The 13,190-nt window shown below is 40.6% G+C and overlaps 1 protein-coding gene across 2 annotated transcripts in view; it reads left to right on the plus strand.

The window, feature by feature from the left end:
• Positions 1-13,190, plus strand: part of GSK3B (glycogen synthase kinase 3 beta) — a 142,220-nt gene that overhangs the window by 81,221 nt on the left and 47,809 nt on the right. For both annotated transcript variants that reach the window (XM_048941627.1, XM_048941636.1), the window contains exons 4-5: positions 9,650-9,760; positions 12,720-12,850. In XM_048941627.1, the coding sequence (XP_048797584.1) occupies positions 9,650-9,760; positions 12,720-12,850 (242 nt within the window). The remainder of the gene's footprint in view (positions 1-9,649; positions 9,761-12,719; positions 12,851-13,190) is intronic.

The following is a 13,190-nucleotide window of genomic DNA, read 5'->3' on the forward strand; positions in this document are numbered from 1 at the left end:
TTTTTGTTAGAAAAATTGAAGCAACAGGAAATAGATAAAATATAAAAATAAATTCCAAGTAACACTCGATAATGGGACCACTCTTCTGCTGCATCAAACCTATAGTACTTTATAGAGGTTCTGCCATTTGCTTGTATTTCATGCCTGTTTTTGCCAAAAGCAATCCAGCATAGCAGCAGCGAGTTCTTGTAGTAAACACAGTTTTGATTACTTCTTTGTTTTCTGTGTCTGTGTGAATCCCCCTTTTCTGAGCATCTTTGGAGTTGTATTACCTTTATATAGGTATACTTTATGAAGATGTTTGTATGTGCGAGTGTGCTTGTATATGCTCACTTGTATGTATGTATATTTATACATATATACCTTTACATATATAGGTTTACATACTGACTGTACATTAATCATGTTTGACTAATAATTTCCAGTTTAAGATTACTCACAAAGAACATATAATATACTTTAATAAGACAGTTGACAGGCATGGCATTGAAGTTGTTTCTGTAAACTATATATGCCTCAGTTCCTTCTTCCTGTAAGGTTGCAGACATTCATCAGACCCGTTGGATAACTCAGTTCTTCCAAAGGATTACCTTAATGAATCTTCCAGAGTAGGTTCTGATTTCTTTTTTTTCCTGAGGCTTTATGAGATGACTGATAGTAGAGCACTGACTTGTGTCACTGTACTGTGCTTTTTGGTGGTCTAAAACCTGTAGTTACGAGTAGTAGAAAGAAATAGAGGGGAGGAAAGAACAACTAACTGGTACATTGATTTGTGAAATGTTCTCTTTACAGAAGTAGCAGCGAGTCTTTTCCATGTGTAGTTTTGTGATTTCTGATTTTCTGAATATTCCTTGGTGAAAATGGGCATGTTTGTAGGCTAGCCAACTCTGCTGTGTTGGTTGTAGTTTTGGTATTCTGCTTTATGGTATGGTCTTGAACAAGAGACCCAGTTTGGGCAGCTCAAGGAGATCAGACCATATTAGGAAGTCACACTTTGTTTGATTTTGGTTCCTTTTCCTTAATTTCAAGGACTGCTTTGTGTGTAGCATGATAGATAAATGTAAATGTTGTAGTGAAGCATGGAGTAGTCTTGCAGCCTGCCCCATTTAGGTTTCAGCAGCACAGAGCTTTTGAACCGTGCTCTAAGTTAGAGTGGATCTGGATAGACTGAATACTACTCCCATTGGCTTCCGTGCTGTATTTCCCAATGTTTTGTAGCCTAAACTAACTTCTTAGATCAATGGCTGCTGAATTAAACTGTTCAGCCTGGTAAAACCTGAAACAAGAGTTCTTAATCTACATTCTTTTTCCTCTGCATTTCTGGTTTGGATACTTCTTGATGGTATTTCCTAACTGTCAGGCTTTCCTGTGTGGATGTTTGAGAGTATGGATCCATGTCCAAAAGAGGGAGAGGGGTCACTGGAAAGATTTCTTCATGCATCAGATTGTATAGAAGTAAACTAAATACTGGTTTTGTTGGGTAATTGTATCTCTGGCTATGTAGCTTTTTTTCTTGTCAAGGTAGCTTGTTATTCAGAGTCATCAAAGTGTATTTGAAAGATCATAAATATGCAATGTGCTCGCTTTTTTCTGGAGGCTGAGCTGGCCCATCTACATCTTTTAATTGATCTTTAATCTTATTTAGCCTTAGTGTAACAGCTTGCAGCTGAAAGTCCATGCAAACTCAGGGTAGAAATTTTCTCCCATAGGCTGAGGTTTGAAATTAATGTGCAGGGCATGGTACGCAGCAGTTTGTAGGTGTGGCTGAGTGCGTGTCTCAAATGTGCTTTGGCAGCAAGTTACTAAGCTACAAAGAAGACATTTGGAAGAAGGGAGTGACTGGCTGATTTGAAAGTTTGGGCCTTGCTGAACAGCTGTTATTTCTCTAGGTTCACATCCCTACTAGGGAGAGGCGCATCCTCACCGTCAGAGGCCTGAACATCACCGTCCTTTCTTGCAGAAATGACAAAAAAAAACCACCTTGGTTTTGTGCAGTATTCACACATGATAGAGCCTCGAGTCCAACTGCAAATAGATAGAGACTGTGTGAATGCTTTTCACCAGCCCAATCAAGTGCTGAAGGGCTGTTGCTACAGATGAGTTTAGTCATTATGATCCATTTAATCCTTGGCAGATCTGCTGTGCTGTCAACAAAGGAACAATTAATGCCAATTATTATGAGTTCGTGATGTTGGTATCGTTAGTCCTTGCCTAAGGCTGGCCACACTTGTTTCAAAAAGAGCACCAGTCATCAGATAATGATTATCAGTTACTGCTGCTAGGGCTAGCAACATGCTGGGAATTTCCTCAGCTATACCTAAGAGCAGTCTCTGGTTTTGAGTAGATTTTGTCACTAGAAATTGCAGTTATGCCCCTCTGCAGCAGGGCTTTGCAGTAGGCAGCAGAATCCTCAGTGTGGACAGTGCCTGCTGTGGAAATGGGAAGCTCTGATTTCACTGGGTCTATTAAAAGTCCATTATGCCTGGTGAGTCACTTTTATCTTCTCAGATCATTCTTCCACCAGTTCTAGCTGTTCCTCACAGCTGGGCTTGTTCAGCCTGGAGAAAAGAAGGCTAGGAGGTGACCTTGCAGCCTTCCAGTACCTAAAGGGAGCCTACAAACAGGAGGGGAATCAACTCTTTGAAAGGGTAGATAACAGTAGGACAAGGGGAAATGGTTTTAAGTTGAAGGAGGAAAGATTCAGGTTAGATATCAGATGGAAGTTTTTTGCCAGGAGAGTGGTGAGGTGCTGGAACAGCTGCCCAGAGAGGTTGTGGATGCCCCATCCCTGGAGGTATTCAAGGCCGGATTGGATGGGGCCCTGAGAAGCCTGGTCTAGTATTAGGTTTGGAGGTTGGAGCTTGATGATCCTTGAGGTCCCTTCCAAGGCATACTGTGATTCTTTGATTCTCTTTCTCATGGCAAGGTAGGTATGCAGGACAGCTCAGTCAGCCCAACTTTCTCCACTAATTTCCATCTATCTACAGATTTGTTGCCAGCCTGCAGCATAATGTCTAAAGATGTGATTCAAATGGCCACGGATCACTTGTGTTAAAGGTCACAAATCAATTCCACCTTTCAGATATTGGGTGGCTCCTTCCATCTTCATAGAAATATTTATCCTTGGAATTAAAACAAAAATCCTAAGGACTTTACAGGGTGTGGAATAAACAAGATAGGCAGGGACTCCCAAATGGTCTTCAGGTGGGACTTTTTTCCTTAATGTTGTCATCTTACGTGGGAAAATGAAAAACCATGACAGAAAACTTTCAATGGAGGGAAGAAGTGTTGCCTTAGAACACAAGACTTAGAACATCACCTAAATGTAGTATCTTCAAATGGTTCAACAGCTACTTTAGAGTCAGGCCTAGGTAAGATCTTAAATGTGAATTATATTGATTGGCCTGATTTCTGTTGTTATACTGCCATTACAGCTGATCTGGTAGGAATCTCCTGCCTCAGAGTGTATCTTGCTGAAGGATAGTATTATAAGCCAGTTTGGGAATTTTCTGACAGACAGATGTGGGAACAGAAAGCTTGGGACCCACATAATTTCTGAAATTCTGTCATAGAATCACGAAGTTGGAAAGGACCTGCAAGATCATTTAGTCGTACCATCTTCCCATCACCATTGCTGCCACAAGCACTAAACCGTATCTCGTAGCTCCTCATCCAGGCGCCTCTTGAACACCGCTAGGGATAATGACTCCACCACCTCCCTGGGCAGCCATTCCAGTGCCTGACCACTCTCTGAGAGAAAAAGTTCTTCCTTATGTCTAACCTAAACCTCCTCTGGCACAACTTGTGGCCATTTCCTCGGGTCCTGTTTGCTGCCTGGGAGAAGAGGCCAAACCCCTCCTCATCACAGCCTCCCTTCAGGAAGTTGTAGAGTGCAATGAGGTCTCCCCTGAGCCTCCTCTTCTCCACACTGAACAATCCCAGCTCCTTCAGCCGCTCCTCATAAGACTTGTGCTCCAGACCCCTCACCAGTTTCGTTGCCCTTCTCTGGACACGTTCCAGGGCCTCAATGTCTTTCTTGTAGTGAGGGGCCCAAGACAACACAATACTCGAGGTGCAGCCTCACCAGTGCTGAGTAGAGGGGGCTGATCACCTCCCTGCTCCTGCTGGCCACACTATTTCTAATGCAGGCCAGGATGCCATTGGCCCTCTTGGCCACCTGGGCACACTGTGGGCTCATGTTCAGCCGACCATCAACCAACACCCCCAGGTCCCTTTCCTCTTCACAGTCATCCAGCCACTCAGCCCCAAGCCTGTAACGCTGCATGAGGTTGTTGTGGCCAAAGTGCAGAACCCGACACTTGGCCTTGTTGAACCTCATCCCATTCACCTCGGCCCAGCGATCCAGCTTATCCAGATCCCTCTGCAGGGCCTCCCTACCCTCAGGAGATCGACACCACCTCCCAGCTTGGTGTCATCTGCAAACTTACTGAGGGTGCACTCAATCCCCTCATCTAAGTCATCAATAAAGATATTAAAGAAGATATGCCCCGGTACCTACCCTTGGGGGACACCACTTGAAATGGGTCGTCAGCTGGACTTAACTCCATTCACCACGACCTGCTGGGCATGGCCTCTAGCCAGTTCTTTACCCAAAGAATGGTATACCTGTCCTTAGGCACTGAGGGAATATTACCTAGTAATTGTGATGCTAATAAAAATAGAGGTGTATTTCTGAAATGTGGTTGTAAACTGCAAGTACAGACATGCTCATGTGGCCACTGGATGTCACCATTCCTTCATCTAAATAAGGGCAATTCCAGCATTTTTTGCATTTAAGGATTTTTCCAGAATGTCATGGCTACCAAGTAGTTAGAGTAGGAAGCCTGAAATTTCTTGCTTTGTCTATGAAAGCTGCTCCAAAGGCTTTGTGTCTTTAAAGTAGTATGGCAGCATTTAAGATAAGAGGAGAAAGGTGTGTCTCTTACTCTGCTTGGAAAGAGCGGGTGAAGTGTGTGCTGGTTGTAGCTGTAAGAAAAGGTAAATCAGTCCTTCAGAGTGTAGTTCTGTATTTAGGATTTCTGAATGCAGAGTTGGTTTAAGAAACTCTTGTGTTGTTCATTTCTACTCAGCGGTGCTCATACAGTTGATCATCTGAAAACTATCTCAGAGAAATGAGTTGGGATTTGAAAGAAAGAGGAAAATAAGGGAGGGGAGGAAAAAACACCTGGAAACGCCACAATTGCCACCTCACTGTTGCTAACCTGGCTGATGGAGACTGAAATGAGCATGTTCATTGCTCTTTCCAGACACTGACCAGTAAGTTCAGTCACCATGGAAGACAGAGTAAATAGATTCAGTACTTTTTATTGTATTATGTTACACCCAGGCATTCTCTGTAGAATCAAGGGAGGACTGCCAATTCATGGGAACTTCTGATGACGTCCCAGATATTGATGCATTCTTCAGAATATGCCCTGTGATGTTCTCTTCTTGACTTCAGCCTGTCCTTTGGCATTTAAGAAACCACTAGTTTCTGAAGATGTGTTTCTGTCATCGCATTGGTGGTGAATAAGGGACTTACTTGCACTGGGACTGAGATGTGTCAATTGCAGTTTTTCGTGCACACGTTCCAAATACAGAATGGACAATATCTGGGGGGGAAAAAACATCCTAGAAAGCACCTAGAGTTAGTTTAAGTTTGTTGAGAAGGGAGATTCACAGAGGAGAAATATTCTCTCCCTTGCCAGGAACAATCCAGAAGAGCAGACCTTTTAATTCAGTAGCTAATGGTTTATACTGAACTTAGTGAATGCCAGCAGGATAGCCTTAAACAGTTTTGCTTTTGTAGATTGAAGGACAGAAGAGTTTTAAAAGTGGAATTTGTGACTTCCAGAAGCCTTTTATGTGTTTGTAAAACAGCGTTTTTACTTTCACCAGGTCTTCAGCCATGCGGTATTTAACATTCATGTGCTGGAGAAGTTGTATTGCAGCATGTTTGATTTCTGATTTCTGACACAAAAGATTCAACAACATTTTGGCTTCTGCATCCTACTCATGCTGCTCACTGTGGCACAGTTTGTATTGGTATTTATTTATGCAGAGTGTTTCCAACTGGAGTGAAATGGTACTTCAGTTATTGGTTCTTGAGAGATACGGACTGGTTCAGTGACAAGGCCATGGTTATTTTGCTCTGAATCTTTTAAGTGTTCAGAAGCAGCATGTGTCAGCTGAGAATTTATCTGCCAAGTGACAAAAAACAACTTCTAACATTTGATACAATTGACCGTAAACGATTGCAGTGCTGAAGTCAAAATCCTAATGGAATGCATTGATCCTGTATTTCAGGATCCAGCTCCTCTGTGCACCCTTTTTTAAAAGAGTATATATAGAACATTACAACCTGAGCAGCAGGCATAGGAAAGTGTTGCTGAACACTTGACCTGTTGAGGAAGGCTAATAATCTTTTCAATCCCAACTTCTGTAGGAAAGAAAACATAATCTTATGTTTGTTTTCTGCAAATGATTTCTATGATGCAGCCTCCTCCAAACCATTCTGGTCTCTGTAGGTATGTGAGATAGGCTCCTGGTGGGTTGGTTACTTTGGCTGATTCCCAGCCCAGCAATTTTGGAACAGTAGTGTGGAAACAAGTCACGTGCAGAATATGTGGTGAGGTCTGAAAAAGGCCTGTAATGGAAAGATAAGCCTTGATCCATTCTCTTGATCCTCAAACAGTTGCCCTCATTTGGTGAGCTCTTTGCGCTAGCCCTGTTTCCTGTTGTACTATATTTGGGTCACTGGAAAAATATGTGTTTAGGAGGAATGCATGAGGTAGGCACACCAGCTTACATCATCCTCAGAGCTTGTCAGGCCATGACTGCTTTCTAGCTCACACTGAATCTTGTTCAGAAAATCCAGATAATTTGGTTGTTATTTTTGTCCCGATCATGCTCACAGAGAAGGGTTCTTGAAACCTGTTCTCTTAAGTGTTTATCAGATTCCTACTAGGTAACATCAGGAGGAGGTAGGTCAGAACGCTCAAGTCATCTTTAATTCATGAACATAGCTATTTAGGGCACTTCTGAAGTGTCAGTTGCTTGTGGTAGGAGTGAAGTATGTTGCTTCTTACATAGCTAACACTGTAAGGCTTGCCTTTATAGTTGCATATTAAAGTTTTGGGTGCATCAGATGTGTAGATCTAGGTAACATGTTTGCTGGCGGGGGGAAGAGATACTCCTGTTCTATCCTGTGTAGATTTTAACATGTTACATACACAGAAACAGCAGCATTCAAACCCCATGTAGTTTCTTCAAATACTGTGGGTAACATCAAAACTCTTAGGGATTTGATTGGGTGGGTGGCAGATCTCCATCTGCCATAGAAGTGCTTTAATCTTTTTGTGCCTGTGTCACATCGTGCCACTGAAGTAGTCCTCTTTCCAACAGATTGCAAAGTAAAAAATCAAAATGGAGGAGAGAAAAGTAAAACAGATGGTAGGAACTAAACAGAGTTGTTTAATTCGTATAACTCAGTTCTGTGAAGGTTTTAGTGGTAATGTGTTATTTGTATATACCTCCTTTTGCTTGTACTGTGAGAGGATGATGAAATCACTACAATTCCATTGTTACTCTTTTTTTTTCTGTCAAATCTGTCATGAAGGTCTTTTTGGTACATGGAACATGAACCCGCTGAATCAACCTCAGTAGCAGAGAGTTTGGCACAGTGACTTGTTACACGTATGACTGCTGCTCTCTAAGAGGTTGAGCAGTCTATACATTCATCAAGTTGTATCTACACTGAATCAAGCGTATCCTCATTTTCAAGAGACTGTTTTCTCTTTTGGCCTACTATGCATAAGTTAACGTGAATTTTTCAGAGAATATATTGTATTATCAATAATACCATGAAAATTCTGTCCCAGGTAGATGTTGTGTTGGATTTGTGTCAACTGGAAGTGAAGGGCAAAAAAACAGTTGCTGCAGAAGGGAAAGTGCTGAAGTACAAGTAGGACGAGTTTTTCATGTGATTGCACACCTGTAGAGTTCTAGAGCCATTTGGTATTGCCTTTGGTATTCGTCCCTCGGTGTCCATGTTCTGGCTTGTTCCCCAGGTTCCATGATTCTTTGACCCAGTTCTCAGGACAGGGGAGGGAGGCCCCAGGACAGGCAGGTTTTCTGGTGCTGCTTTTCCTTCTCTATGTTGCACAATTCCAATAAGAGCAGACGCAAGCCAGTGGGTCATCGGCACTCGCATAGCACGGGTGCTGTTACTGCTGTTGTTTAAGCAACAGTACTTAAAGGAGAATATCTTTTTGTAGGGAAGAGTGTTGTAAGCAGGACCTTGCATGGTGACCTGGCCTGTTAGGAGCCATTGGTGAGAGCTACTGAGATGTGAAAGTACCAGTGTTTATTGTCCAGTAATGATGACCATAGACTTTGCACATCAGGTATTTGAGGTGTTGCAGTGTTACCACAAAATGTTTACGTCCCCAGCAAGATCCTGGCTACTTGCTCAGACAGAACATGGTGAGAGTGCACACCACGCTGTGCTCTAAGTCATTAGGTAACAGTAGTGTTATTAAATTGAAGCTGAATGAGGTTTGTTTTTGAAATTGAGCAGTGTTAAGATCAATAGGCAGTAGGCCTACTGACAAGCTGAATACCTAGGAGCTCTGTAGCGTCATCCATGTAGAGTCTCTCCATCTCACCTTTTCCTGTAGAAAAGCACTGCAAGCACAGAAGTATACCTCTGCTTAATTCAACTGGCTTTCAAATGTAGTCTTTTAGGTTGATATAATTAATGGGGGGGGGGGGGGGGGGAGTGTATAATTAAATGTATTTGCAGCCCTGATGCTTCGCACAGAAGACTGCATTAAAATATCAGAAGTCTTTTTAAGACCTGTTTTACCACTGAAATAATCCCATCCCCAATTAGACACTATGTGATTACAGTACTATGTCATTTAATTCTCCTTTGTTCCTTCTTTCCTTTGCTAACAAACTCTGTGACAAAGTACCTTATTATAAAGCTACTTTTGTTGTTTCTCAGTATTACATTCACTCAAACCTCTAACTTAATTCCAGATGTTAGAAACGCAGACTTAAGAATCATTTTTATTTTGTTCTGTTTTACTGGAATTAGTTTGTAGGCTTAAGTTGGACAAAATTGGGGCATTAAAATGCTTATTTAACAAAATGGCCATGAATATTAACGCTAGCTTGCTGTCTATGAATGGATAGCAGTAATCAGTTATAATTACTAATCTCTTAATTGTTAGGAATTCACTAAGATTAAAGCAACATTTCCAAAATATGTGGCGTTTTAAAACTTTTTAAATATGTATTTGTATGGTATGAGTTTGGGAATTCTAAGTTTGCCCTTGAGTTTCCCCAGGGAAAGAGACTAATATTTCAAGGCGGTGTCCCATAATGAAAATAATAATGAATGGACATCATTGTCCTTATTTATAATTAGAAGATACATTACGGTTGAAGCCATATAGAGTAGTGTGACCTTAAATGTAAGTTTGACTTAGATATTAGAGTGCGGTGCTAAGCCGAAAGGGAAGACAATTTGCTGGCACACTTACTAAAGATGTTTCCCAACCTGTCAGCTTTTTTTGAATGCTTTTAGTGTTCTTCATGCTTCAAGATAGTTATTGATTTATTTTTTAATTCTATTCTCTTTCAGAAAGATGAAGTGTACCTCAACTTGGTGCTGGACTATGTTCCTGAAACAGTATACAGAGTTGCCAGACATTATAGTCGGGCCAAACAAACACTCCCTATGATTTATGTCAAGGTAGGTAACTAATAACTGTGGTTAGATGAAGAGGTATATTATAGGAATGAACTCTCTGAATACCCATTTTCTCACATAATTAGTTTTCTGAGTTTTTAGAAGTATGAGTGTCTTGAGGCAAGAAACAAAAAAGATCAGAAGATGTATTTGTTAGAGTGAAGGAAGAGTAGAGGCAGGAGGCTTAACTTTCTTTCAGCACCTGATTTCTCACTTTACAGAAATGTCAGAATGGTTAAGGGGAGGTCTGGGAAGTGTGGGGTGTTTTGTTTTCATATAGCTTAGAGTCTGACCAGCTAGATTCCCAGCTTCAGCTTTCAGAGATGATGATGACAAAGTAGTACAAAGGTCAAGAATTTAAAGAGAATGTCAGGAAGAATGCTATTCTCTTATGTGTTATCTTCTTCCTTTGCCTGGTAACTAGGTAAGAGCTCTTGTGCCTCCGATGAAGGAATGAAAGGTGTGCTTTTGTCCCCTTCCCTATATGTGGAGCTCACTGCTTTTACCACTTGTGTTGAAGAGTGGGAGATGTTTTTATGCACATTTTAGCCTCAAAACCTCAATTTAGCTGTCTTTATCTTTTATTGTCCTTTGTACAGTAGTTAAAGATGAATAAAGCTTCATTTTTTGTCTAGTATGGGACCCATCTGGGTCTCATAATTCTATTTCGTTTATTGTGGTGAGCACAATTTGCATGCTAATGAATGATCGTGGAATCGTAGAGTATTGGAAGAGATCACTGAGTCCAGTGTTGTTAACTTGAATTTAACTTGCTAACATTACACACAGATAACATAAAATTGAAATGAGCAAAAAATTTCTGATTTGTATTGATTTCTAAAGGCTCATCTTTAAATGCCTAATGCTTAACATTAGGGTGGGCTGAAGAGTACCTTTTAATTTGATTGAAAAAATGAATGTTGCAAAAAGTAATTATTCCAATAACAAAGTGTACGATTACCCAGTATTACCAAAACTGAAAATTAAGTGTCTTGGCAATAGCCAGCACTGTTCCCTGTTTTTAAGAAAGCACAGGATTTTAACATACAGCAGTAAGAATTTCTACTGCAAGGTAATTCCTGTGCTTGGCCTGTTGGTGGAACAATATGTCCTCAGGTTATAAGTGCCACAAAACTTGTTAGCCTAGCTTTTGATAAATTATTCATTTATTTTTGTTCTAATTGCTGTTAATTATGACAACTTAGAAAAAATGGTCTGTAAGTATCCTATGAGAGAGAATTCTCCTTCACCCATTTCATCTTCCTTGATATTTGGCACTTCCCTTTCCATGTGGCCAAGAAGTCTGTTCTTACCTTGTTTTTCTGACAAGGCAAGCCTATTTCAGCCTGATGTTTTAAAAGAGACCTTGATGGCATTAGAACTTTTGCAAATGGAAGATACCTTGGCAATTGCAAATGTCAGATCGTACCCATTTGTTCACTTTTGATTGGTATGTAGGGAGGCAGAGAGCTTCTCTTTCCTAGGTAACGAAGAAACTGCTCATAAAACTACAAGAATATTTTCTAATAATCTTTTTGTTAGTTTTTATTAGCAGCCTCTAACATTCTGTAATACATTTGTGGAAGTTCTGGATTTGTTGTATTGAGATGGAGGGCATGCTTCATGAGCACTGCATGCATTGACTTGACTCGCCAACTTAGAGCAATCTTCCAAATTATTTTGCAATACACTTGCACAATAAGTACCTGCCGTGTCCAGAACAGACAATTCAGAAAATGTTTGTTTGTTTACTTTTCTCTGTGCAGGTATCTGGTTTTGAAAAAACAAATGTGGAAACTGAAAACATAGAGTTGGTAGTCAGACTGTTCTTTTCCTTGTGTCTGCTTGTATCTTCCCTGCCAAAAACAAAAAGAAAAAAAAGAAAAATAAAAGGCAGTGGGGGGAGTGTAAATACAAAGATAATGTTGAAAGCGAAGCAAACATGAGTTGATACCAATGTCTAGCGATTGCACCTGGTTTTACAGACCACTAAAGCTGGTGCAGGGAGAATGAGCCCATGAAAATGGGAAGGTGCAACACCAGAGCAATTTCCAGCCTATGGGCTTATTACGCATCATTGGAATGATTTTGGAAAACCTGAGGGACACAAGAAAGCTATGAAATAACCTGTCTGCCTGTTAAGCCTTGGTTTTCCCCATGTCTTAATGACTGTCTGTGCTATACAGCTCTAATTATGTCCAGCAGCTCCTTATTCCTTGCAGCCAAATATGTGGACAGCCCTGCCTTACCCCGTCATTTTGCTGTGGCAGGTTCTCAGCTTGCTGTGTTCTTTATTGCTTAAAAGTTGGCCAGCCTTGGAAGGGGGAACAGAGCAAACTCGCTGTTAGCAGACTTGTTTGCCTTGCCTCATATAAAATTGTCTTCAGTTGGCCTCTCTTTTTGCCTGGAGGTTTGAAATTAGAAAGAGTCTGCCCCTTGACTAGAACAAGCTAGGAGATTCGTTCAGGTGTCAGGCTGAAACACTACCATATTCCTTGGACAGCATTTCATACCCTATTAATAACTTCCTTTGCTAAAGGGTTTTTTTTTTTTTTTTACTAACTTGGAATACCTCATTTCTGTGAAGAGGCTGATTTATAAAGTAAATGCAGACTTCTATTTTCTATATGTTTTCTGTGAGTACCATCATTGTTTGCTCTGTGGTTATTTATATATATTGGAAAGCTGGCACAATTATTTCTTTGGAATTGTGCTCATTTTCAAAAGGACAATCTGAACCTCATGTGGACATTGTGAACTTATGTGACAAAGAGGAAGATGTGCCAGTTCCTGGGCTTTCCCTGTCTCCACAGGACTGACCTAAATTCATCAGGGCCTTTTTAGTTCTTTTCTTTATTTTGAGTGGTTCTGTTTTTTACTCTAATAGAGTTACGTGTTAATTGAGTTGTTCAGCTTGTTTTGGCTGGGAAAGCATACCTTACACTGTATTTCTGTGTTCTAGTTGTACATGTATCAGCTGTTCCGGAGTTTAGCCTATATCCATTCCTTTGGGATCTGCCACCGGGATATAAAACCACAAAACCTCTTGCTGGACCCTGATACAGCTGTCCTTAAACTCTGCGACTTCGGAAGGTAAGCTTGTTTATGGCCTGAAGCCTGGGGAGTCAGATTTATTTCGAAACAAATCTAGTGAAATTTTGCAGAAGAACTCTTGTGTTCCTCTGAAGTTTATTGCTTGTAGTTTTTTAATGGAGAAATTAACATCAGAGTGTTTTCTTTTTAAAATGAGCTCATAAGAAAAAAAGAAAAGGAACTGGTGAAGGGTGTCAAATAGGAAACAAAATTCAAGCCTGTTATTTGTGCAGATTAAATAATAATAATAATAATAATAATAATAATAATAATAATAAAGCCACTGATAGGGAAAATACTGTGCCATGGAGAAATAATGCTGAACAGCAGAGTAAAGCGT

This window comes from Lagopus muta, chromosome 1 (genome assembly GCF_023343835.1).
Source record: "Lagopus muta isolate bLagMut1 chromosome 1, bLagMut1 primary, whole genome shotgun sequence".
Lineage (NCBI taxonomy): Eukaryota > Metazoa > Chordata > Aves > Galliformes > Phasianidae > Lagopus > Lagopus muta.